Here is a 23,139-nt window from a genome sequence, read left to right as displayed (position 1 = left end):
CAGCTCACCTGGTTTAATTTTGGAAATATCTGGAAAAGGATAGCTTGAGTTCAATTGAAGATTATTTAGCTCAAGTATAGATATTGAGCTGGTTTACTATTAGCACTATCAAATTGAGTTAAGTTAAGTTGGGTCAGGTTGATTGCATTCGAATAATATTCATTGAAATATGATGTATGTGTCATTAAAGTGGATGGGCAAAAGGATTTATTTAGTTGTATCTCATAGATGCCCCTATCTATAATTGTTTTATCATTATATTACATTTGTCTTATTTCTCCATTGAATGGATTGTTCAGGTGAGATTATCTCAAAGCTTATTATACTCATTCTTTTTTTATTTAAATAAATTGTTTAATAGGAAGAAGGAGATCAGATGACTACTCTATTCGATATTATCGACATGAGTACTGTCTGATTTCAAGGCGGGATATAGAAATATTATCATATGTAAATGATATCAGATGATTACTTTAGCATCATCTGATTTCATCCCCATATTGGGGTGGTGTTTGTGGTTGGGCATAGAAGTGTTTGATATTGCTTTCTTTTACTTTATTAGGCTATCCAGCGGCTGGTCTGGACTAATTAATGTTATTTATCATTTTATGATTGCTATAGATTGTGTATTCTTTTTATTGAAAATTCTTCTTTGCTTAGCACTTGATTTATTTTTAGAATGGAATTTGCGATTATCAGGTAGCCTTTTCTTCTCTCTTTGATAGACTAACACAGTCTTATAGATTTCTGTTAAAATTCTTTAGATACTAGAATCCCCTCTCATTGCAAGGGCGATGAAGGTGATAGCCCAAGCCCATCCTAAGAGACTTGCCCAGTCTTGTTAGCATTTTTCTCTATCCTACCTCTGTGTCTAAGAGACTTACCCAGTCTCATTTTCTTGCTAAACCTCCTCTTTGTGCGTCTTTTGGTTTTGGGAGAACACCCTACTCGGCTTGGCATCATACCCCTACCCTTATGGGTATTGGGTTGCACATTTGTTGCACCCTAGGGCTAGGTAGTTGTCCGGCCCGGCTGGGTGTTTTACCTTTGCCAAATATGCACAAGGTCTCTTTTTCCTTGTTAGCATTTTTCTCTATCCTACCTCTGTGTCTAAGAGACTTACCCAGTCTCATTCTCTTACTAAACCTCCTCTTTGTGCGTCTTTTGGTTTTGGGAGAACACCCTACTCGGCTTGGCATCATACCCCTACCCTTATGGGTATTGGGTTGCACATTTGTTGCACCCTAGGGCTAGGTAGCTGTCCGGCCCGGCTGGGTGTTTTACCTTTGCCAAATATGCACAAGGTCTCTTTTTCCTTATTACTTGTGGGCTTTATCTTAGTTTGATAGTCCACTAGCATAGGAATCCATCCTTAGTCTAGAGAGTCAGTCCTCTTGTTCAGGAATCAAATTCTATCATCATAGGGGTTAGGATTTTATCCAACCTTTCATCAGATCATGTTCTTCTATCCGCTCTTGCAAGGTATATGATGCTGTCCAACCCTTGCAGAGTTGTGTTTCTGTCTTTTTCCCCAGCAAAGCATAGGATGCTGTCCAACCTTTGCGGGATTTCAGGAGTCTGTCCTCCCCTTATGATGATAGGATTCTGTCCTCTTGTGTCAAAAACATAAAAAACATATAGAAAACATATAAAAAACCAAAAATCTCAAAAATCTTGAGTCATTAGGAGAGTAGTTAGGAATTCGTTTCCGAACTACGTTGGCTTGATCCCTTTCAACAGGGTACGTAGTGCAGCTTGGGATTCATATCCCAGGTCAAGCCAAACCTTTAAAAAAAATAAACATTTCAAACCTTTCCAAAAATACAAAAAAAATTCTTCAAAACCTTTTTGAAAAAGATCTTCCCCTAGAGTTAGGAGTCTGTCTTAGCTATTTAAGGTGTTTTAGAGTTAGGAGTCTGTCCTGATTTGTTGATATGGTGTGTCCTGTCGTGTGAGTGTCCCTAGAGTTAGGAGGCCTCGAGTCGATCGGTTAGACATTTAGTCGAACCGATGGCTAGACTAGGAAGCATATAGTCAGCCCATAGTTTTCCTTAGGTTGCACAGCCTAGATACCCATAGGATGTAGGGCCCACCTGCATTAGTTTAAGGCTAATCAACTTGCATTAGTTAAGGCATATAGAGAGAGTCCTAAAAATTACAATTCACTTGAATTTAAATAAATCGTGCAAAAACTTTAAAAATCAGTCGGGTCTAGCGGATTGAGTCTAGGATAGCGGTTCTAGATGGTTAGGCATCGTAGTCTTAGAACATGTCATCGAACTACGTTGACTCCGATTCTTCCCGAGGCCGGGATACGTAGAGCAGCTGGGATGGACGGCCATCTTGGTCCGAGTCAAGTCGCATTAGAGTTAGGACTCATTTTGTCCAGTCAGGTATAGAGTTGATTTGTGTTGTATGTTTTTGCTGTGTTTTCTTACTTTCATGTACAGATCCTATACATTTAGCGGTAACATGCATGTGTTTGCACACCAGAACTCAGACACCAATTAGGTATGACACTCATAACCTAGTCATTCTTAGGCGACACTTCTTTTATTTCTTTTATGTGTGCTTATTATTCATCTCCGAGACATGGATGATTAGATAGACGTCTTCTCGGAGATATCCGTTCCCATTTCATATGACTTTCGCCTAAAACTCTTCAAAATTATTAAGTAAATGGCATAAGAGACCAGGTGCTTGCACTTGGGCGGATGAGGTGCTCTTCAGACCTTCTGAATTCGTAACCAGGCACAAACCCCCTTTTATATATCTGGTTATCCGTTGCAACAGAGCATAGTATGGGATCCTTGGCCCACTTCCTTGGATGGCGACTCTTCTTTGTTTAAGGTACGCCTCGAATCTGGGCTAGTCCCCGAATCGAGAGGTATCTATCTTTGTATCGCCACTCATGCTGTGAGAGGCATTTCTTCTTTCGAGAGTTCCTTGGTAGAGCTCTCCATTCACGTGGATGATCCTGAGACTGTTCACGTGGGGGCCCGTCTCCCTCACCGCCTCTCTCTCGGATCGGGGTCCACAGATGGGAATGCCAAGGTGAGAACCATTGGGCTTACAATCTCCCCATTTTTGATGATGACAAGCACACGAGATTTTCCAATAAAAGCAAACATATATTTCCTTAACTAGATTTCTCTCCCCCTTTGGCATCTATCAAAAAGATTGGGGTAAAAGAAAAACAAAGGGATAAAATTTTCAATTTTCAAGCTCCCCATTTTTCAAGGAAAAAGACAAGCAATGAACTCCCCCTATTTAGAGTTTTTATTCAACACAAGAGGGGATATTTAATTAACCATAAAAAGATATTCAATTTTAAGCATAAGCCCCTAATCTAAGAACATATGAAGAGAATCATATGGGGGCTTTGGGAACCCAAGATTTCTTGGTTCCTCCACAATCCCTAATCTTAGATGCACATTGGAATTGGTAATGACCATTAATTCCACAATAATGACGTCTAACATGAGGGTTAGATAGACTAGTCCTATCATAAAATGCATGATTAGGTCTATGACTAGTCTTCTTCAAGATTATGTCAATAATTTTGTCACCATTTAGGAACCCATGGAGACATAATCTTAATATTTCATTTTCATTATGAAGATGTGTTAATTGATTTAAAGAATTATTAAATTCATCTTCATAAGATTTGGAGGAGCTTGGCACATTTTGAAATTGTGCTAATTGGCAAGTTTTCTCATCCAAAATACCCTTAAGGGTTTCAATCTCAAGTTTAAAATTTTCAAGTAGTGCTTGAGATTTGGAAGAAGAAGATTCATTTATCAAAATATTAAGTTCATTTTCTAATTTTGAAATAAATTTCTTTTGAACTTTATTTTTTGAAATTTGAGAATGCAAAGTTATGCATAATTCATCATAAGATATTTTTTCACTATCACTACAAGAGGGGTTAGAATTTACCTCATCTTCATGGGTGAATGTCATGAAGCAAATATCATCTTTTTTATCTTCCCCTTCGCTTGAACTTTTGCCCGACGTGCTTGAAGCATCCTAAGCGGCGACGAGTCCCTTATGCTTCTTCCAATCTTTCTTTCCCTTGTACTTCGAGGAAGATGACTTGAGAAGTGGACACTCCGGTCTCTTGTGTCCCGTCTTCTTGCAATTATAACACCTTAATCCTCCTTCTACTACATTTTCTTCTTTCTTCTTATTTTTATCCTTTTTGTGTTGCTTTCTCCATAGGCTTTTGAATTTTCTCAAAGCTTCTTCCTCATCACTATCCGCTTCATTTGAGGATGATGAGTCCATCTTGGAGGCCTTTAGAGCTAGAGATCTACTCTCTTTTTCTTTCTCCTTTGGCTTCTTCTCCTCTTGTCGGCTAGTGAGGAGCATCTCATGGGTGATAAGAGATCCTACAAGCTCTTCCATAGTTAGCGTCTTGAGATCCTTGGATTCTTGTATTGCTGTGACTTTTGGATCCCAATAAGGAGGAAGTGACCTAAGCAACTTACTCACAAGCTCATCAGTAGGATAAGATTTACCAAGATTAGCTAATTCATTGGAAATTTTAGAAAATCGGGTATACATATCGGAAATACTTTCATTTTGACCCATTCTAAACATTTCATATTTGCTCTTTAACAAGTTTATTTTGGAAGCTTTGACTTGTGATGTTCCCTCATGGGTAATGGCAAGTGTATCCCAAATAAGCTTGGCGGAGTCAAAAAGAGCTACTCTATTAAATTCCTCCGTAGATAAGGCACAAAATAAAGAGTTTATAGCTTTGTAATTTAAATTTGCATGCCTTTTCTCTTCAACATTCCATTCTTCAAATGGCTTGGAAGGCAAAATGTATCCATTTTCAACAATATGCGAAAGTTCCACATCTATCGAAAGAAGATAGATGCGCATCCTTGTCTTCCAATGTCCATAGTTGGACCCATTAAAGAAAGGAGGTCTAGTTGTGGAATGGCCTTCCAGAAGTCCGGTTCCATTTATATTTGCCATTTCACAATTACAAAGTTGCCAAAGATCTTATGATCTTTCCCTTGTTAAAATTTTTTTAAAAATATTTACCAAAGATTTTAAGAAAAGAAATTTTTTTAAGAGCCAAGGCTCTGATACCAAGTGAAAATCCAAGGGTGGTCCCGAGTACGGCAACTTATGAGGAGGTAAAATTAGGTTCCTAACAAGTTTTAACCTTTTGAAAACTTCTAACCCAATTTTGAAGATTAAGAGATCAAGAATGAAAAATAAGCTCACGAGTTAAATCCTAAGTGCAATGCAAATGTAAAGCAAGAGTTTAAGAGAGAGTGCACCCGAGATTTAAAGTGGTTCGGTCCTCAAAACACGAGGCCTACTCCACTCCACCAACCAAACCCGTTGATGGCTTCACTATTTGATCTTCTTAACTCCGGCGAAGATCGGTGCCTATTACAATTCCAATTGCTTTAACCTTGGTGGCAATCCTCACCACGGAGAGTGGGCTCCGCTTCTCCGAACACTCGCCCAAATACAATGTTCTTGAATAAGAAAGAAGGAAACAAAAAATCCCTCACAAGGGTTTACAATTTGTAGAAGATGTACAAATTTGAGCCTAATGATCCAAATCCTAATCTTAGAGGATGAGAGGCATAAACAAGCTTGAATCACTCTTTGGATGTTCAAATAGAGTTTTTAAGTGTTAGGATTGATAATTTGGAAGTTGGGAATACCCATATATATAGAAAAACCCAAATACGACCGTTTGGTGGCATAGTGGTAATTCTGGCAAAAACACCAACGGATATAATTCTTCCCGTTATAGTGTTCTCGGAGTTCCGAGAAATTTTCTCAGAGTTCCGAGAATTGATCTCGGAGTTCCAGGAATACAAACAGAAGTTGGAAAAATTCTACTGGACCAAATCTCGGAGCTCCGAGGATTTCTCGAAGTTCCGAGCTCGGAGCGCCGAGAATTATCTCGGAGTTCCAAGAAGCCTATCTTTCAGCAGATTTTCAATTCTGTTTATGGGCTTCCAACTCTACACAAAGTTGGGATTGTTATGAGGGTTCCAAAGTGTTGGAACACCACAAAGATAATCACTTAAACATTTAGGGTGTGTGAGATTAACTTAATTTATGCCTCTTAAACTTAAGCTAGGATTGGATCAATACAAACTAAAAAAGACTTAAAATGGCCTTCACTTGCAATGCTTCAAGTCTTCTAGAGTCTTGGATTTCCGACGACTTTGGCCTTCCGAATGTGATCAAATGAGTGCTTCTTGTCCTCAATCAAAGCAATCTTGTCTTAGGATAATCAAGATCTACAACTTAGACAAGCACACACATTAGTGATATAAAATCACTTGTGTATTGGAATCATCAAAATAAGATGGGAATGCCAAGGTGGGAACCATTGGGCTTACAGGCATGAGAAAAAAAAACGACTGCAAAAAGAGATAGTGGCGTTTCTCTTGTGGATAGCGGCAAGAGTCTTGGCTTGGAGGTGTGTCGTCTACCTCTTGACCAAGGAAGAGAGGGAGATAAAGAAAGAGAAGGGAAGAGAAAGAAAGAGAGAAAGAAGAGCGTATTCTTCTTGGGTTCTCCTTCGTATTTCTCTTGTGGGTTTCTCTCGGGTTACTCTTGGGTACGATCTTGGGTTTGTGAAGCAAGGAAAGGGTTGCGGGTTTTGGGTTTTGGGTTAAATCCATTGTAATCCTTGTATATTGTTTTCCTTGAAAAGTAGGAGCTTTCCCCTATTGTTTGCATCCTTGAAGAGTTGCAACCATCAATCTAGAAGAATTGATGTTACCTATCTTCCTTGGCAACCTAGAAGAGTAGCCATTGAAGTTATATTTCCCTATTTTGCCCCACTCTATTTCCAGAAGCCAGTCCATTTGCTTTCATCCACTTCCATCACCATTTCGAGCTATTTTCAGTATTTTTCTGAGCAAACTTTTGTCAGTAAAGTTGTAGATCTTTGAGTCCTTGAAATTTTGGCTTTTGAATCAAGTCATTCCGACCTATATCGAGGGAGATACGCCCATTTTACCGAGCTTGCGCAAATCTGTTTTCTTGAATCCGAATTCTTGAGCAATTGTGTGTTTGTTTGTCACTCTCCCGATCCTTAGTCCAAGAAGTCTAGCCGTATCTTGGACGTTTTGTGGTTGTTTATTTTGATGATATTTTGATTTTTAGTAAGACTACTAATGAGCACTTGCAGCACCTTCAAGATGTGTTACGCTTGCTAAGGCAAGCACGCTTATTTGCAGCCCCTGAAAAGTGTTACTTCATGGTGCCACAAATCCTATTCCATGGATTTAACATTTCAAGAGAAGGGATTTCGGTTGATGATGCCAAGATCAAGGTGATCCAAGAATGGCCAACCCCAACAAATGTGTATGAAGTTCAAAGTTTTCATGGCCTAGCTTCCTTCTACCGACGATTCATTGCACACTTCAGTTCTATTGCTGCCCCACTCACTTCTTGTATGAAGATTGGTGTTTTTGAGTGGACCATTGAAGCCCAAAGAAGCTTTGAACAGCTCAAGAAAAAGTTATGTACAGCCCTGATCCTTGCGCTTCCCAACTTCGATCTCATTTTTTAGGTTCATTGTGATGCATCCGGAACCGGCATAGAAGGAGTTCTAAGTCAAGGAGGACGTCCCATTGCATTCTTCAGTGAGAAGTTGAATGGTGCCAAACTCAAATATAGTACCTATGATTTGGAGTTTTATGCCTTGTTTCGCATACTTGAGCATTGGAGGCAATACCTAATCCATAGAGAATTTATTTTGTACACTGACCATGAAGCATTGAAGTACATTTCAGGTCAACAAAAGCTAAATTCTCAGCGTGCAAAATGGGCGGAATATCTTCAAGATTTCACCTTCAACATCAAGCACAAAGCCGGTGTACAAAATCAGGTTGCTGATGCTCTTAGCCGAAAGAAAAGCTTGCTCAATACCATGCGCACTACTGTGCTCGGCTTTGACCCCTTCCAACAGCTATACATGGAGGATGAATACTTTTCCAAACTCATATCAGATGCTCAAGATAAGAAGCTTGCTGATTTCACCTTATGTGATGGTTTTCTCTTCAAAGGAAATCGCTTATGTGTACCGGATTGCTCTCTTCGGCAAAAGGTGATTGGTGGGAAATGAAGGTCATTTCGGTCGTGACAAAACTCTCCAACTTGTTTCAGCAAAGTACTTTTGGCCACATCAGAAACGAGATGTACATCGCTATGTTATGAGATGCCGAAATTGCCAAATTGGTAAGGGACAAACTACAAATGCCGGTCTCTACTACAAATGCCAGTCTCTACTTGCCCTTGCCTATACCACATGCACCATGGGAGGATATATCTATGGATTTTGTCCTTGGACTACCCCGGACCCATCGAGGAATGGATTCCATATTTGTGGTCGTTGATAGATTTTCCAAAATGGCACATTTCATACCTTGCCGAAAGACTATGGATGCCTCGCGCATTTCTAGCTTATTTTTCAAAGAAATCTTCAGAATGCATAGAGTACCAAATACCATCACTTCCGACAGAGACACAACGTTCCTTAGTTACTTTTGGCGTCAATTATGGAAGAGTATTGGGACCACACTGCAGTATAGTACTGTGTTCCACCCTCAAACTGATGGGCAAACCGAAGTTGTAAACCGATCATTGGGAAATTTGTTGAGAACCTTGATCGATGACAATCCCCGTTCTTGGGAAGATCGCCTATCACTTGGAGAATTTGCCTACAACAGATCGATGAACCGTTCTACAAGTTGCAGCCCTTTCTTGGTTATCTATGGGCGACAACCCAAGTCAGCACTAGATCTTGCACCTATTCCATTTGCTGAAAAGCCCATTGCCCAAGTTGAAGATTTTGTATCTCAAATGAAGCTTATACATGAAGATGTTCATCGTAAGCTGAAAAGTAAATCTGAGACCTAAAAGAAGGCTGTTGATAAGAGGCGTCGTGAAGACATATTTGAACCCAGAGATTTTGTTTGGGCTTACTTGCCACAGGAACGTCACCCCGTTGGAAGCTACAACAAGCTTAGTGATAGAAAGCTTGGTCCACTTGAAGTACTTGAATGCATCAATCCCAATGCGTATCGTCTCGAGCTTCCTTCCCATATGAAGATACATGATGTGTTTAATGTCTGCCATTTGACACTTTATATGGGAGATTCCACTGATGATGATACCTCGAATTCAAAGACGAATTCTTTCAAACAAGGGGGGAATGATGCAACCCCAACTCATGTGACCTACAAATTTGAAGCACACATGAACCATCCCAAGCAAGTGAGAAAATCAGCTCGCATTCAAGCCCAATACAAAGCCCAAGCCCAACTTGAATCCACAAAGCATAAAGGCCAATTCCAGCCCAAGATCATGGACACTCCAATTCAGGCCTAATCCAGTTGTATTTTCGTCATAATGATTCTGGTCCGTTTTGAAGCACGTTGTTGGACTTCTAGATGGACGAATCAGAGAAAATACTTAACTAATAAGTTGTAGGTCTTTGAATTATCTTTCTAATGGATATTCATGGTCTTAATTTAGTCCAGTAGTTGAAGAGTTATGACTATTTTGGTAGACTGTGTTTGCTAGCTTTGACTAGTTAATGTGTTTAGAGTACATAAGCTATTAATGATGTATGTGACTCGCTAAACTAGTTAGTGGACTAGTTTGAACGAATTTTCTCATGTATTTCTCTACTTAAAGAGTATCAAACATATGTAATTGAGTTAGTTGAATATTTGAATGAAAATTTGCTTAGTACATTTTCCCTTGAACCTTGAGGAGTTCTTCCTTGAAACCTAGAAGAGTTTCACTCCTTCCTTGAAGAGTAGGAGCTTTCCGCTATTGTTTGCATCCTTGAAGAGTTACAACCATCAATTTAGAAGAATTGATGTTACCTATCTTCCTTGGCAACCTAGAAGAGTAGCCATTGAAGTTATCTTTCCCTATTTTGCCCCACTCTATTTCCAGAAACATGTCTATTCGCTTTCATCAACTTCCATCACCGTTTCGAGCTATTTCCCGTGTTTTGCTGAGAAAACTTTTGTCAGTAAAGTTGTAGATCTTTGATTCCTTGAAATTTGGGCTTTTTAATCAAGTCATTCCGACCTATATCAAGGGAGATATCCTCATTTTACCGAGCTTGCGTAAATCTGTTTTCTTGAATCCGAATTCTTGACCAATTGAGTGTTTGTTTATTAGTCTCCCGATCCTTAGTCCAAGAAGTCTAGGAGAGGCTTGCATCAAAGATCGTGTTTCTCACCCGTGGAGTAGGCTTGGCCGAACCACGTAAAATCTTGGTGTTCATCTTGTGGCTTGTTTTATTTTACTTTTCCATTAGATTTATGCATGATCGGATCGGATTGCCCGACGGATTTTCTCAACAGTAACAATGGGTGTGTGTAATTGAATTACAATGAGGTTGGGCACCTCTAATTGAAGTTGTGAAAAAGATGAAGCTAGGTTATCATTCCTTAGTAAAAAATATACAGTTACTGGAGAAAAATCTCCAGAACTAGAAATGCCATAAGCAAATATTCTTAACAAAAACATTCCAGAGCAATGCCTCCGAGAAATGGTCCAGGAAGTGAAAATTCACTATCTGGCTGTTTTCTCGGAACTCCGAGAATGGTAAAAAGTCAAAAAATATAGTCGTTGCGACTACAACGGCCAGTGGACTCTTTGACCCGAAAATTACCAGTTTGCCCCTGAAACGGTAATATTGAGTTGGGAACCTATATATACATGTTGTATGGTTTCAAAACATCACGGAGAACATGTTCCAACTCTAAAGAATCCTAGAAACACACTTGCAACTATTTTTGGGTTATTTTCTCTCTCACCAAACTCATTGTGCCTTGATTTGAGAAAAACATTTGAGATTGGTTTAGGCTTTAAATTGTAAGTATTTTTTAGAGAACATTGTGAGAGCTTCATTGTGCATTGTAGCCTACTTAGAGGCAAATCTATTTTCTTCTTCGGAAAGCGCTTAGATCTTGGTGATGCAGGAGAGATAAGAAAGGTGGAAAGGCATCCTGTGTTAATTCCCTTAGGTGACGGGCTTAGTTCTCAGCCGTATAGGAGAGACATTGTAAAGGTGGCAAGGGAATCCTTGTTTAATTCCCTTGGGTTGTAAAAGCCTCGGAGCCGGGCGTCGTGGAGGTCTCATTAGTGGAAATCCTCAAGTGCGACCTTGAGAAGAGTGGAGTAGGCCGTTTACTGAACCACTATAAATCCTTGTGTCACTTATGTTGGTATTTCTCTTTCTCTCTCAACCCCTCACTCTATTATTTGTGCTTGCATTTTTTACGTATTTAGAATTGAGTGAGTAGTTAGCATTTTGGTTTTAATTGAATAATTATACCTTGCTAACTAGGCTATAAATCACCCAATTAAGTTTGCTAATCAAAAGATTTTTTGAACTTATATAAATTTATAATATTGTATAAGTTCAACTATTTTAAACTTAATTTAACAAGGGATAAATCTTGGGTGAAATCTTAGGAAAAGTTTTTAAAAGGCAAAGGTTTTATAAACATCCTATTCACCCCCTAGGTTGCCAAACCGAGTCACTCTTTGGATTTCAATTGGTATCTGAGCTAGGGCTCTTGATTAAGACCCTAACTAGTTAAGAGCTAAAAGATCAAACCTTTGGCAATCAAAATGGGATCTATACTACCTTGTCTTAATGGTTCTGATTATGGACCATGGTTGATCCATATGAAGACTTATCTTAAAAGTCTAGATAAAGATATGGTAACGATAATAGAAAATGATTTTGTTCTAAATGCTAAATCTAAAAGCTTAATATAACAAAAAATTATCTTTACTAAACACTAAAGCCCTAATTGCAATTTTTTGTTCTTTACCTCCTACCATTTATGAAAAAGTATCATCTTGTACAAATGCGAAAGTGATTTTGAACAAAATTGAAAAGGTTAGTCAAAGTGAAATCCTATGCTTAACCGGAATACTTGATAAACCAAATGACAATATTAAAAATGTTGATTTCACCTTTGAAGAACTAAATATTGCATTTTAAGATTTGGATAAGAAACTTAAGGATCAACTAGCCAAGAATTCAAACTTAAAAAATCATATTGCTAGTATTAAAAAAGAGTTTAGGTTGTGAAAATCATAAATTGTGCTTATAAGATATTCAACCACACCTCTTGCGCATGTGTTCAAATTGAATCTACACGTATATCCTCGAAATTTGAACCTAAATTGAACATTTTGGTAGTTGCTAGGAGTTAGGTTAAATGATCACATCATTCTAGCAAAACTAAATGAAAAAAAACCCATAGGTTTAAAGACTTGAACCTAAATCGAAATTTTTTGCAATCAAATAATACTTGAACAAAAATTTGAGAAAAAGCGAAAGTATCATTCTTTAAACTCTATTTTTGGATAAATATGGCACTTGCTAGATAATTATATACTTAAATTATTTTAAAATATTATTTCTAGCAAAACTAAGATATTAGATGCTATGTCTAAGAAATCACTTCAAATTCTTTTTTAGACATCTTTTTGTGCCCTAGGTAAACAAACATGTTTAATACTTTGCACCTAGTTGTCCTATCAAATCCATTCTATTACATACTTAATGATTTTCATCAAATGTAATCAGAAGCATAAATGGGTTAAAAATTAGTGTATTTCTAAGAGCTTTAATTGGATAATCTCATGACTAAGATGAACCATCATTTGATATATATATATATATATATATATATATATATATATATATAATCTCATGACTAAGATGAACCATCATTTGATATATATATATATATATATATATATATATATATATATATATATATATATCCTAAAATCCTTGGATCCTTCCCTGAATTCAAAAAATAATATATATTATATAGAATAGTTAAATCATGAATCTAGATTCAATGTATGACACTCATTTGAGTTAAATTGAAATTTTCATTAGAATGTAGTATCATCTTTGGGCATTTACTCACTTGAGTAAAATTGAAACTCATATAGTAGTTGCACACAATACATTGTGATAGGAACACATGTCTCCCATACATTTTGGTTTTCAATGGGCTTATGCACTATGTGCTTAATGCCTTATCTTTACATATGTAGTATGTGAATGTAGGAAGTAGTTGTTTGGACTTTGTACTTCATTTATCATGTTCACCTTGTCCAAACATGATTGACTATTCATGAAGGTCTTGATATGGATCATATCTTTCTCATAATGTATACTCTCACCTTCATGAATCACGGATGTCTCTCTAAGACATGGTATTTTATTGACCATTCTTACTATGCCTTAGTCCTATAGAATTGAACTCAAATTAGTATATATATAGTCTATAGTTATCACCCATTGTTTAAAAAAATCTACACATATGAGATGTTAAACCTTTATCTTAAAAGTCACTCAATTGGTACCCTTAGCCTTCTTAGTTTTTAAGAGGGAAACGGTGCATTCACCTTAATTAAAATACTTAATCATGTGGCCTTGTGCCAACATCTCAAACATGAATAGGTATACATTTATATGTGATCTCCCTAGCTAGTTATGTATGTTACATACTTAGGGAAGTAAAGCGTGAATTTGAAAATACGATATCACATTTAAGGGGAGCATGAGCAAAAAAATTGTAAATCTTTTGTGCTATGCTTATTTATCATGATGAGCTAGACTATGGCTATCATTTTATCATAATAAATCGACACTTGGTGAGTAAGTGTCATTGTAGCCCAAGGGTTGAGTCTAACATGTCATCTTTTGAAAAATATATCCAAAAACCTTTAGAGTCCATGTAAGGACATCCCTTTGAATTCATGCATTGCATGATTCATTTTCAAAGGGGGTGCTTAAAGGTAAATTTGTTCTCAGTTACTTATCATATGATTTCTAATGTGGTTATCACCTCACATATGATAAGTACACTCATTTGGAGCATGGTTGCTCCATATGGGTTGTTCGGGCTTGTCTTGTGCTTTTATATATGTTTTTTAGTTTAAGACAAGAAGCCCATAGCCTAGGTCTTAGTGCCATATTCTTCTAGGCTTTTTGACTTATCTTGGATGATCTAATATGATATCATCTATTCCAAGAATAATGTTTGGTGGCCAAGTTTTCCATTGTCATATCTTTGGCTTATTGTGTTATGTCATGCTTTAAATCTTAGGTTTATCTAAGGCCAATGACAAATACTAAGGGGGAGAGCTAATTGTTGCTATCTATATGTTTATATGGATCATTGTAAGATGCTTACACTATACATTTAAACATTTTCCCACTAATTGTGCAAAAAAATGAATATCTTAAAAAAAATAAAAAAAATAAAAATTAGAGCTTACATGATTTATCCTTTTAAACCAAAGCTAAAACTTGCATATCTTTTTAGATCTACATTCATAGGAGAAAATTATACTTGCTAATCTTAATTTCTATGAATTTGAGTGCTCATCATGTTTATTTCCACTTGGCTATCCATGTATCCATGATAGAGCTCGCTGTCATGCCATATATCCTAATAGTTAGCCATATTAGGATCAAATGTCCATTTCAATGCATGACAATTTAAAAGAATATTTTTAACTTGAAAAATATATATTCTTGCTTATCATGATGAGTCTATAACTACACATCCCTAATGATAAGATTCTAATAGGAATTTAAAAAATAAAAGGGCTTATCATGCTAAACTTTAAACTTGCTTGTTTTCTTTCATGATAAGTATTCTTGCATGATAAGTAAAATATAAGCTTTAACTTGCTAATCTATTATTGTATTACGGGTTATAGGGTAAATTAATATTGGTTTTATTTATATACTATGATATATCCTAAAAATTTATGCTAAAATTAGAATGTCTTTTTATTTTTCCAACATAGGCTTGATTTGTATTAGTTTATTCGTTAACTATGTTGTTATTGCTCTTATCATGCCCTATATACTTTGATTTTAAATTGATAAATCATGATAAGAAGTTAGGGGGAGCATCTAGTCTCACTGAATATCTTTGATGCTTTATGTATTGTGCTTAAATGCTTACTCCTGCCTTTTTGCTAATGCCAAAAGGGGGAGAATTTGTATAATTGATTAAATCCATTATCATATGTATTCTTGTATTATAACTTGTTAAATATAACTCATGCATATGATGAAGGGGAATAGTAATGATTAAATTATTTTTTAATCCTCATAAGATGTTCCTCCCACCAATCTAATCAATTTGGTTTGTCATCATAAAAAAGGGGGAGATTGTAAGCCCAAGGGTTCTCCATGGGTTCATTCAATCACCCTGTTTTGATGATTAACAAACACAAATTGATAAGTCGCTTATGGACTGATCATTTGCCTTGAGTGTTGTGCTTTAGACAAGTCCTACACAAGTCAAATCATTCTAGCACACACCATGTTGGCCTATGCTTGAAGATGAACCAACCAATGGACAAAAGAACTAGAGCATACTTGGATAAACCACACCTTGGAGGATCTACCAAGGAGAAGCTCAACAATCATCTCAAAGCATTGAACATACATAGAAGATCATAAAGGCCAAAGCTGGAGGATCAAGAACCAATACAAAGGACCAAGGACCTTGTACCACAACTTGAAGATGTCAAGCATGGAAGCTCAACTATAGAAGATCCCAGCTCAAGAGAAGAGTTCAAGAGAGTGACAGAAAGGATAGACTGTATTTCTATGTCTCTTGCATTTTCTCTTGTCAAGGCACATTATTTAAACCCTTAAAACTAGTGAAAAATAATATTTTCCAAAGGAGACTACAACAAACCCTTAGAGCCTAATTGGATTAGTGAATGACCATGTGGTGTTCTATCATTGTGGGACCGTCATGACATTCCAATCTTTATAGAAAATGAGTTCCAAAAGCCTAAAAGAATTCAGAAACAAAAACAGGAAAATCTGTTGTTCATAGCCTTCTTGGAGCTCCGAGCTTGGAACTCTTTGAGTTCCCTCGGAACTCCGAGAAATGGTCCAGGGAGTATAATTCATACTCTGGACCTTTTCTCGGAACTCCGAGAAATGGTCTAGGAAGTGAAAATTCACTATCTGGCTGTTTTCTCGGAACTCCGAGATGATTTCTCAGAACTACGAGAAAATTCTCGGAATTTCGAGAATGGTAAGAAGTTAAAAAATATAGCCGTTGCGGCTACAATAACTAGTGGGCTTTTTAATCCGAAAATTACCAGTTTGCCCCTGAAACGGTAATATTGAGTTGGGAACCTATATATACATATTGTATGGTTTCAAAACATCAAGGAGAATATGTTCCAACTCTAAAGAATCCTAGAAACACACTTGCAACTATTTTTGGGTTATTTTCTCTCTCACCAAACTCATTGTGCCTTGATTTGAGAAAAAACATTTGAGATTGGTTTAGGCTTTAAATTGTAAGTATTTTTTAGAGAACATTGTGAGAGCTTCATTGTGCATTGTAGCCTACTTAGAGGCAAAGCTATCTTCTTCTTCGAAAAGCGCTTAGATCTTGGCGGTGCAGGAGAGACAAGAAAGGTGGAAAGGCATCCTGTGTTAATTCCCTTAGGTGAAGGGCTTAGTTCTCAGTTATATAGGAGAGACATTGTAAAGGTGGCAAGGGCATCCTTGTTTAATTTCCTTGGGTTGTAAAAGCCTCGGAGCCGGGCGTCGTGGAGGTCTCATTAGTGGAAATCCTCAAGTGCGACCTTGAGAAGAGTGAAGTAGGCCGTTTACTGAACCACTATAAATCCTTGTGTCACTTGTGTTGGTATTTCCATTTCTCTCTCACCCTCTCACTCTATTATTTGTTCTTGCATTTTTTACGTATTTAGAATTGAGTGAGTAGTTAGTATTTTGGTTTTAATTGAATAATTATACCTTGCTAACTAGGCTATAAATCACCCAATTAAGTTTGCTAATCAAAAATTTTTTTGAACTTATATAAATTTATAATATTATTTAAGTTCAACTATTTTAAACTTAATTTAACAAGGGATAAGTCTTGGGTGAAATCTTATGAAAAGTTTTAAAATGCAAAGGTTTTATAAACATCCTATTCACCCCCCCTCCTCTAAGTTGCCAAACCGAGCCACTCTTTGGATTTCATGATCACGTAGACCATGGTTGAGATGGAGCTCGTAACATTGCTTGGGCCCTAGTGATGGATTTCGCTGGGTTATTTGTGTCGTTTGGATAGACGATGGATTTTGCAAGCTACCACTGATGGATTTCGGGGTGAGGACGATTGATTATAAATTTGCGCACACTTGGGACTACGGTTCCGTGAACGTTGGTCAATATGGTGTGGCCTCGTTCATTTGGGTACTTGCTTGCCAATGAGGTGTGACATTGGCCTCAGAGAAGACTGAGAAACCCCAAAGATCATGATTTTAAATAAGTTATGGATTTGAAAACTTCATAATGTACTTTGTTTTACAAGTAGCTCTCAAAATAATTTTTCTTTGAAATATTATTGATTGGAAACATGAAAAACCATGTCATTTACCCTATTTGCTTAAGTCAAGATTTCAAACATTGCATCGTATTATATATATGTGTGTGTGTGTGCGCGCGGGGGGGTGTGAATGTGTACTAGCTGGTCGGTTTGGTTTATCTGTTGGGTCGTTGTGCTCATTACGTTGATTAGTATTTTCAGACCCCGAGGATTACCTGTAGATCTGTTGAGCTGTAGAGATTTGCCGCACCGTTGATAGTGAGATTTTACTTTAGTCTTTTATTTTGTAATTTAGTATTTAACGAGGTGAGGGGATTTGATGTTGAATTATTTAGAAGACTTATTATGACTTTTGTATTTGAGATGTTATATTTTTTTAATTAAGTACATTTAGCTTCTGCACTAGTTGGTAAATGCTTTGAAAGGTCTACCGTTTTTAAAGTGAATCTAGTATGAGTAAATTGCTGAATTGTTGGAAGTTGAGCCTTGCGTGTTCGTGGGGGTAACTCTACGGACATTGCGGCGGCTGTTACGGGCACCAGCCTAAGAATACGGTTAGGGGCATGATAGTTAAAGTGATATCAGAGCCTAGGCTTAGTCTTTAGGTTCTAAGTACTAGTATCCGAGGAGTTTTAATATTGCGTAGAATTAGACAAGGAGAAAATTAGGAATGGGTACGATGGATTCATTAAAGCTTCCTTCTATAAGAATATAATGCAAAGCTTTCGGATGGTGGATGGGAAAAGCAGGGCCACAAGGTGACAAAACACATTTTTTTACTAGGTTGTGGAACATAGGGCTATGTTGCACCAGAATAGGTGTGACCGGTAAGTATGTTGGTTTGACTGTGACCACATACTATTTACCTTGATTTTGGAACTTTAAGATACTGGGTTTGAAGCCTCATTACCTAATGTTTAGGACATGGTTCAGAGCATTCATGTGACATGTTTAATCCTCCGCCTTTTCTTGCTGTTCTTTATACTGTTGGTCCAGAATCTGACTTGGGTGTCGAAGTGGTCGTCCGGGACCCACCCCGGACCCCGCTGACCCCCCTGTTTGTGATTGCAGACCCCGCGGAGGCTCTCTACCCATCGCGCGATCGCAGACCCGAAGTCCGACGTCATCATATTGGCGCCATCCGTGGGACTCGTTGAGTATTGAACGCCTTATAACGATGAGAAACCACACCCAACAGCAAGAAACAGGGGTAATGACTAGGAGCCAGGCCCAGCACGTACAAACCCACGCCTCAAATTCCCGGGAGCCAAACTCACCGCTCTCGGGCCAACATCAGCCCGCCTCCAGCACACCACAAATGGTCCCGACCATGGAAATGTTTAACGAACTCCGCCAAGAGCTACTCCAACGTTTGCCTCCGTCGGAACCTCCGGCCCCGGGGAGGCCCCTGGCAATGCATGATCAGACGGAAGCCTGTGACGAAGGTGACAAGGAACCGCCGGGGGAGTGTCATCCCCGGCGAAGGCGAGTACCGGCCCGACGGACGCCCTCCCCTTCGACAAATAGCCCTTTGCCTCCCACAGCTAGGGGGCACCGGCAAAATAACGGAAAGCAAGCTATGCTAAGCCGCGCTCCCCCTACCCGGACGGCTCGATTCCAGGAACTACCTCCAACTCGGACAGAAGAGGTAGCAACCTCAGCACAGCCCCCCGGGCTGGACCCGCTAGCCGACCTGCAAAGGCAAATCCGAGAAGCAAAACGGGAAATGAAAATACCTTACGCCCACGACATCCTCGATGAATGGGAAAGGGAAACGGCGTCCCCATTCACCTCGGAAATCTTAAAAACCCCCGTGGAAGCAGGAGTAGACCTCTCCCGTTTCAGTTTTTACGATGGGAGCAGAGACCCTCTTGAGTTCCTCCAAACTTTCAAAAGGGTAATGGCACTCCGGGGCGCGTCAGACGGATTTATGTGCAGAGCCTTTGCCTCCCTGTTAAGAAAGACCGCCAACGACTGGTACATGCGGCTGGAGCCAGACTCCATCACATCCTTCCACGAATTTGGGAGGAAGTTCAGCACAAGGTTCGCCAACAACCGCCTCCGCCACGACCCGTCAGATGCCCTCTTAGCCCTCCGGCAAGGAAGAAACGAGATCCTAAGAGACTTCATGTTGAAATTCAATGCCGAGCTAGCCCAACTTTCCAACATCGACGTCCAAATAGTGGTCGCGGCACTGAAGCATGCTCCACCGACCCGAATCTCAAACTGCACCTCACCCTCAAGCCACCACGGGACCTGCAAGAACTTGAATCCAAGGCTAACAAATTCGTACGAGCGGAAGAAGTATGTGCACGAGGAAAGAAAAAGGGAAGATGGCCGAGGGGCCATGAGGCAATGAGCCGAAGAAAGACAGGCAAGCCGGAACCCCGTCCCCATCTTCGAAAGGCTAGGAAGCGCCCCCCTGAAGGTTCCCCTCTCCCATGTCCTGCTCGCTATCAGAGATCAGGGTCTCCTGACCCCTCCCAGGAAAAGGAGCACGGACCCGAAGAAGCGCTCCACCGTGAAGTTCTGCTATTTCCACGGGGATCACGGCCACGAAACCGACCATTGTTTCTACCTCAGGCTCCAGTTAGAAAAGCTGGCCAAGGAGGGACATCTAAATCAGTACCTCAGAAGCCCCGTCGAAAACTCGCACGAAGCCCATCACCCTGCCGACAGACCAAGAAGCAGGCGCCGGTCTCGTAGCAGGCACCGGTCCCGTAGCTGATGCCGATCCCCCAGCAGGTATCGCTCCCGGAGTAGACACCGATCCCGCAGCAGACACGGCACACGCCCCCACCAGCGCCTCAAGAGAGGAGAGCCCCCTGAACGGCCGCCGGCCCATGAACAGCCGTCTACCATTGTCGGAAAAATCAACATCATCGCGGGTGGACCCGCGGCAGGGGGACCAACAACAGCTAGTCGGCGAGCGTACGCGGAGCGGGTGTTCTCCCTAGAAATACCTTCCAAAAAGGCCCGAACGAATCCTCCCCACGAGGATCAGATCATCACTTTCTCCTCCGAAGACCTCAACGGGCTACAAGTTCCACACGACGACGCACTGGTAGTTAGGCTAATCGTCGCCAACTTTGACATAGGAAAATTTTTGGTGGACATAGGAAGCTCCGTCAATGTGCTGCACCTCGGAACCTTTGAAGAGATGAAGCTGGGCGAGGGAAAACTAGGACCCGCGGAGTACTCCATCTACGGATTCTCCGGGGCATCGGTGCGGGTCAGTGGCAAAATCGACTTACCTGTAACCTTTGGAATGTACCCCCTCCAAAAGACCATTTTGACCACCTTTATGGTCGTGGACATACCTTTCGCCTACAACGCCATCATAGGACGCCCTGCTCTGAGAGACTTGGAAGCAGTAGTTTCCACCCCCCACCTCCAACTGAAGTTCCCCACTCGAACCGGGATAGGAGAAGTTCGGGGGCAGCAGATGACGGCACGCCAATGCTACGTGGCAAGCTTGAGAGGGAGCAATGCCCCGGCCGAAAACTTCACGATCGGGAGTGAAGACCCCCGAGAGCGGGCCCGTACTATTAGAGGGGAGCCCACCAAAGAACTAGACTCCATCCCTATAGACGAAGACCAACCAGAGAAGCAAGTCCGGATTAGTTCCTTGCTAAAAGGCACCTTGCGAGACCGAATGATCAGTTTCCTCAGAGCCAACATAGACGTGTTGGCATGGTCCGCTCAGGACATGCCCGGTATACCCCCGGAAATGGCCGTTCACAGGTTGAACGTAAATCCGACCTTCAAACCCGTCCAGCAAAAAAAGAGGAACTTCGCAGTAGAACGCCAAACTCACATAAAAGCTGAAGTGGAGAAACTGCTGCAAGCCGGATTTATCAGAGAGATCCGGTACCCCGAGTGGCTGTCCAATGTGGTCATGGTCAAAAAGACCAGTGGGGGTTGGCGGGCCTGTATAGACTTTACAGACCTAAACCGAGCCTGCCCAAAAGACCCTTACCCCCTCCCGCGTATAGACCAGCTCATCGATGCCACATCCGGGCACGAGCTCCTCACCTTCCTAGATGCCTTCTCCAGTTACAATCAGATAAAGATGCAAGAACCAGACATCCTGAAAATTGCATTCATCACCGATCAAGGCGTTTACTGCTATACTATCATGCTCTTCGGGTTGAAAAACGCGGGGGCCACATACTAGCGGCTCGTAAACAAACTATTCCGGAAGCAGATAGGTAGAAATGTGGAGGTATATGTAGATGACATGCTGGTAAAAAGCTTACAGGCCTCCAAACACATCTCCGACCTTCAAGAAACCTTTGACACCCTACGACGAGCCCGGATGAAACTGAATCCCGCAAAATGCGCCTTTGGGGTAACTTCCGGGAAGTTCTTAGGATTCATGGTTAGCCAGAGAAGCATCGAGGCCAACCCTGAAAAGATCCAGGCCATCCTGGACATGGAGCCCCCCGGCAACGGCGGTAGAAGTGCAGCGGCTCACGGGAAGGATCACCGCCCTCGGCCGTTTCATGCCGAAGTCGGCGGAGAAGTGTCAACCCTTCTTTAAGCAGCTAAAAAACATACGAGAATTCGAATGGACCCCAGAATGTCAAGAAGCTTTCGACGCCTTGAAACAATACCTTCAAACACCGCCCGTACTAGCCAAATCCAAGCCTGGGGAAGAATTATTTTTGTATCTAGCCATCAGCCCTACGGCGGTGAGTGCGGTACTGGTCAAGCAGAGCGACAAGAGGGAACACCCGGTGTACTATGTAAGCAAGACCCTTCACGGTGCGGAGGTCCGGTACTTGAACATAGAAAAATTCACCCTCGCAGTTGTCAGCGCCGCCCGGAAGCTCCGCCCCTACTTCCAGGCCCATCCCATAATACTTTTGACTGATCAATCCCTCAGGAAGATTCTCCAAAAACCGGAGACCTCGGGTAGAATGGTAAGCTGGGCCGTCGAGTTAGGAGAATTCGACATACCGGTCCGACCAAGGCCGGCCATTAAATCCCAGGTCCTCACCGACTTTATAGTGGAATTCACAGCCCCTGCCATGGAACCAGCAGTAATGGAGAAGACCAGGGCCCCCACCGGGCAAACGGCTCACGAAGACATGGGGCCCGACCCGCCGGAATAGAGCTGCGAGATTCACTAGACCCTGCACGTGGATGGCTCAGCAGGTAAAGCAGGACGCGGGGCAGGAGTGGTCCTCCATGGCCCCGACGGATTCACAGTAAAGTACGCCCTCCGGCTAGACTTCAGAGCTTCCAACAATGAGGCTGAGTACGAAGCCTTATTGGCAGGGCTAAGTCTAGCCACGGAGCTCGGCGCAAGAAAGTTGAAGGTCTATAGCGATTCACAGCTGGTCGTCGAGCAAGTAAACGGGGCATACGAGGCAAAGGGACTCAGGATGAAAAGATACCTCTAGAAGGTAAAAGAGAAGCTGAAAAGAATGGGGGAAGTTGAGATTCTCCAGGTTCCGCGACGCATGAACAATCGAGCGGATGCTTTGTCAAAAATGGCCTCTGAAGAAACCCATGACTTCGGTACCGTGCTCACAGAGATGCTGCTCCACCCCAGCATCAACGAGGTACAAGTCTTGGAAATTCCACTAGGACCAAACTGGATGGACCCCATAATGCGGTATCTGGAAGACGGAATACTGCCCGAGGATAAGCTGGAAGCCCGAGGCCTAACCACAAAGGCCGCCCACTATGTACTCCA

The 23,139-nt window shown here is 40.8% G+C and overlaps 1 protein-coding gene across 1 annotated transcript; it reads left to right on the top strand.

Moving 5' to 3' along the window:
• Window positions 1-20,595: 20,595 nt before the first annotated feature.
• On the top strand, window positions 20,596-21,612 carry LOC143857018 (uncharacterized). The gene has a single exon (XM_077367290.1). It carries the CDS (start codon window positions 20,596-20,598, stop codon window positions 21,610-21,612), a length of 1,017 nt encoding a protein of 338 aa, XP_077223405.1.
• Window positions 21,613-23,139: the final 1,527 nt, after the last annotated feature.

Source organism: Tasmannia lanceolata, unplaced genomic scaffold, assembly GCF_043159265.1.
Source record: "Tasmannia lanceolata isolate RefF3 unplaced genomic scaffold, GAP_Taslan_0.1 ptg000024l, whole genome shotgun sequence".
Classification (NCBI taxonomy): Eukaryota; Viridiplantae; Streptophyta; class Magnoliopsida; order Canellales; family Winteraceae; genus Tasmannia; species Tasmannia lanceolata.
Note: the sequence above shows the minus strand (reverse complement) of the source record. Positions and strands in the feature narration are given on the sequence as shown.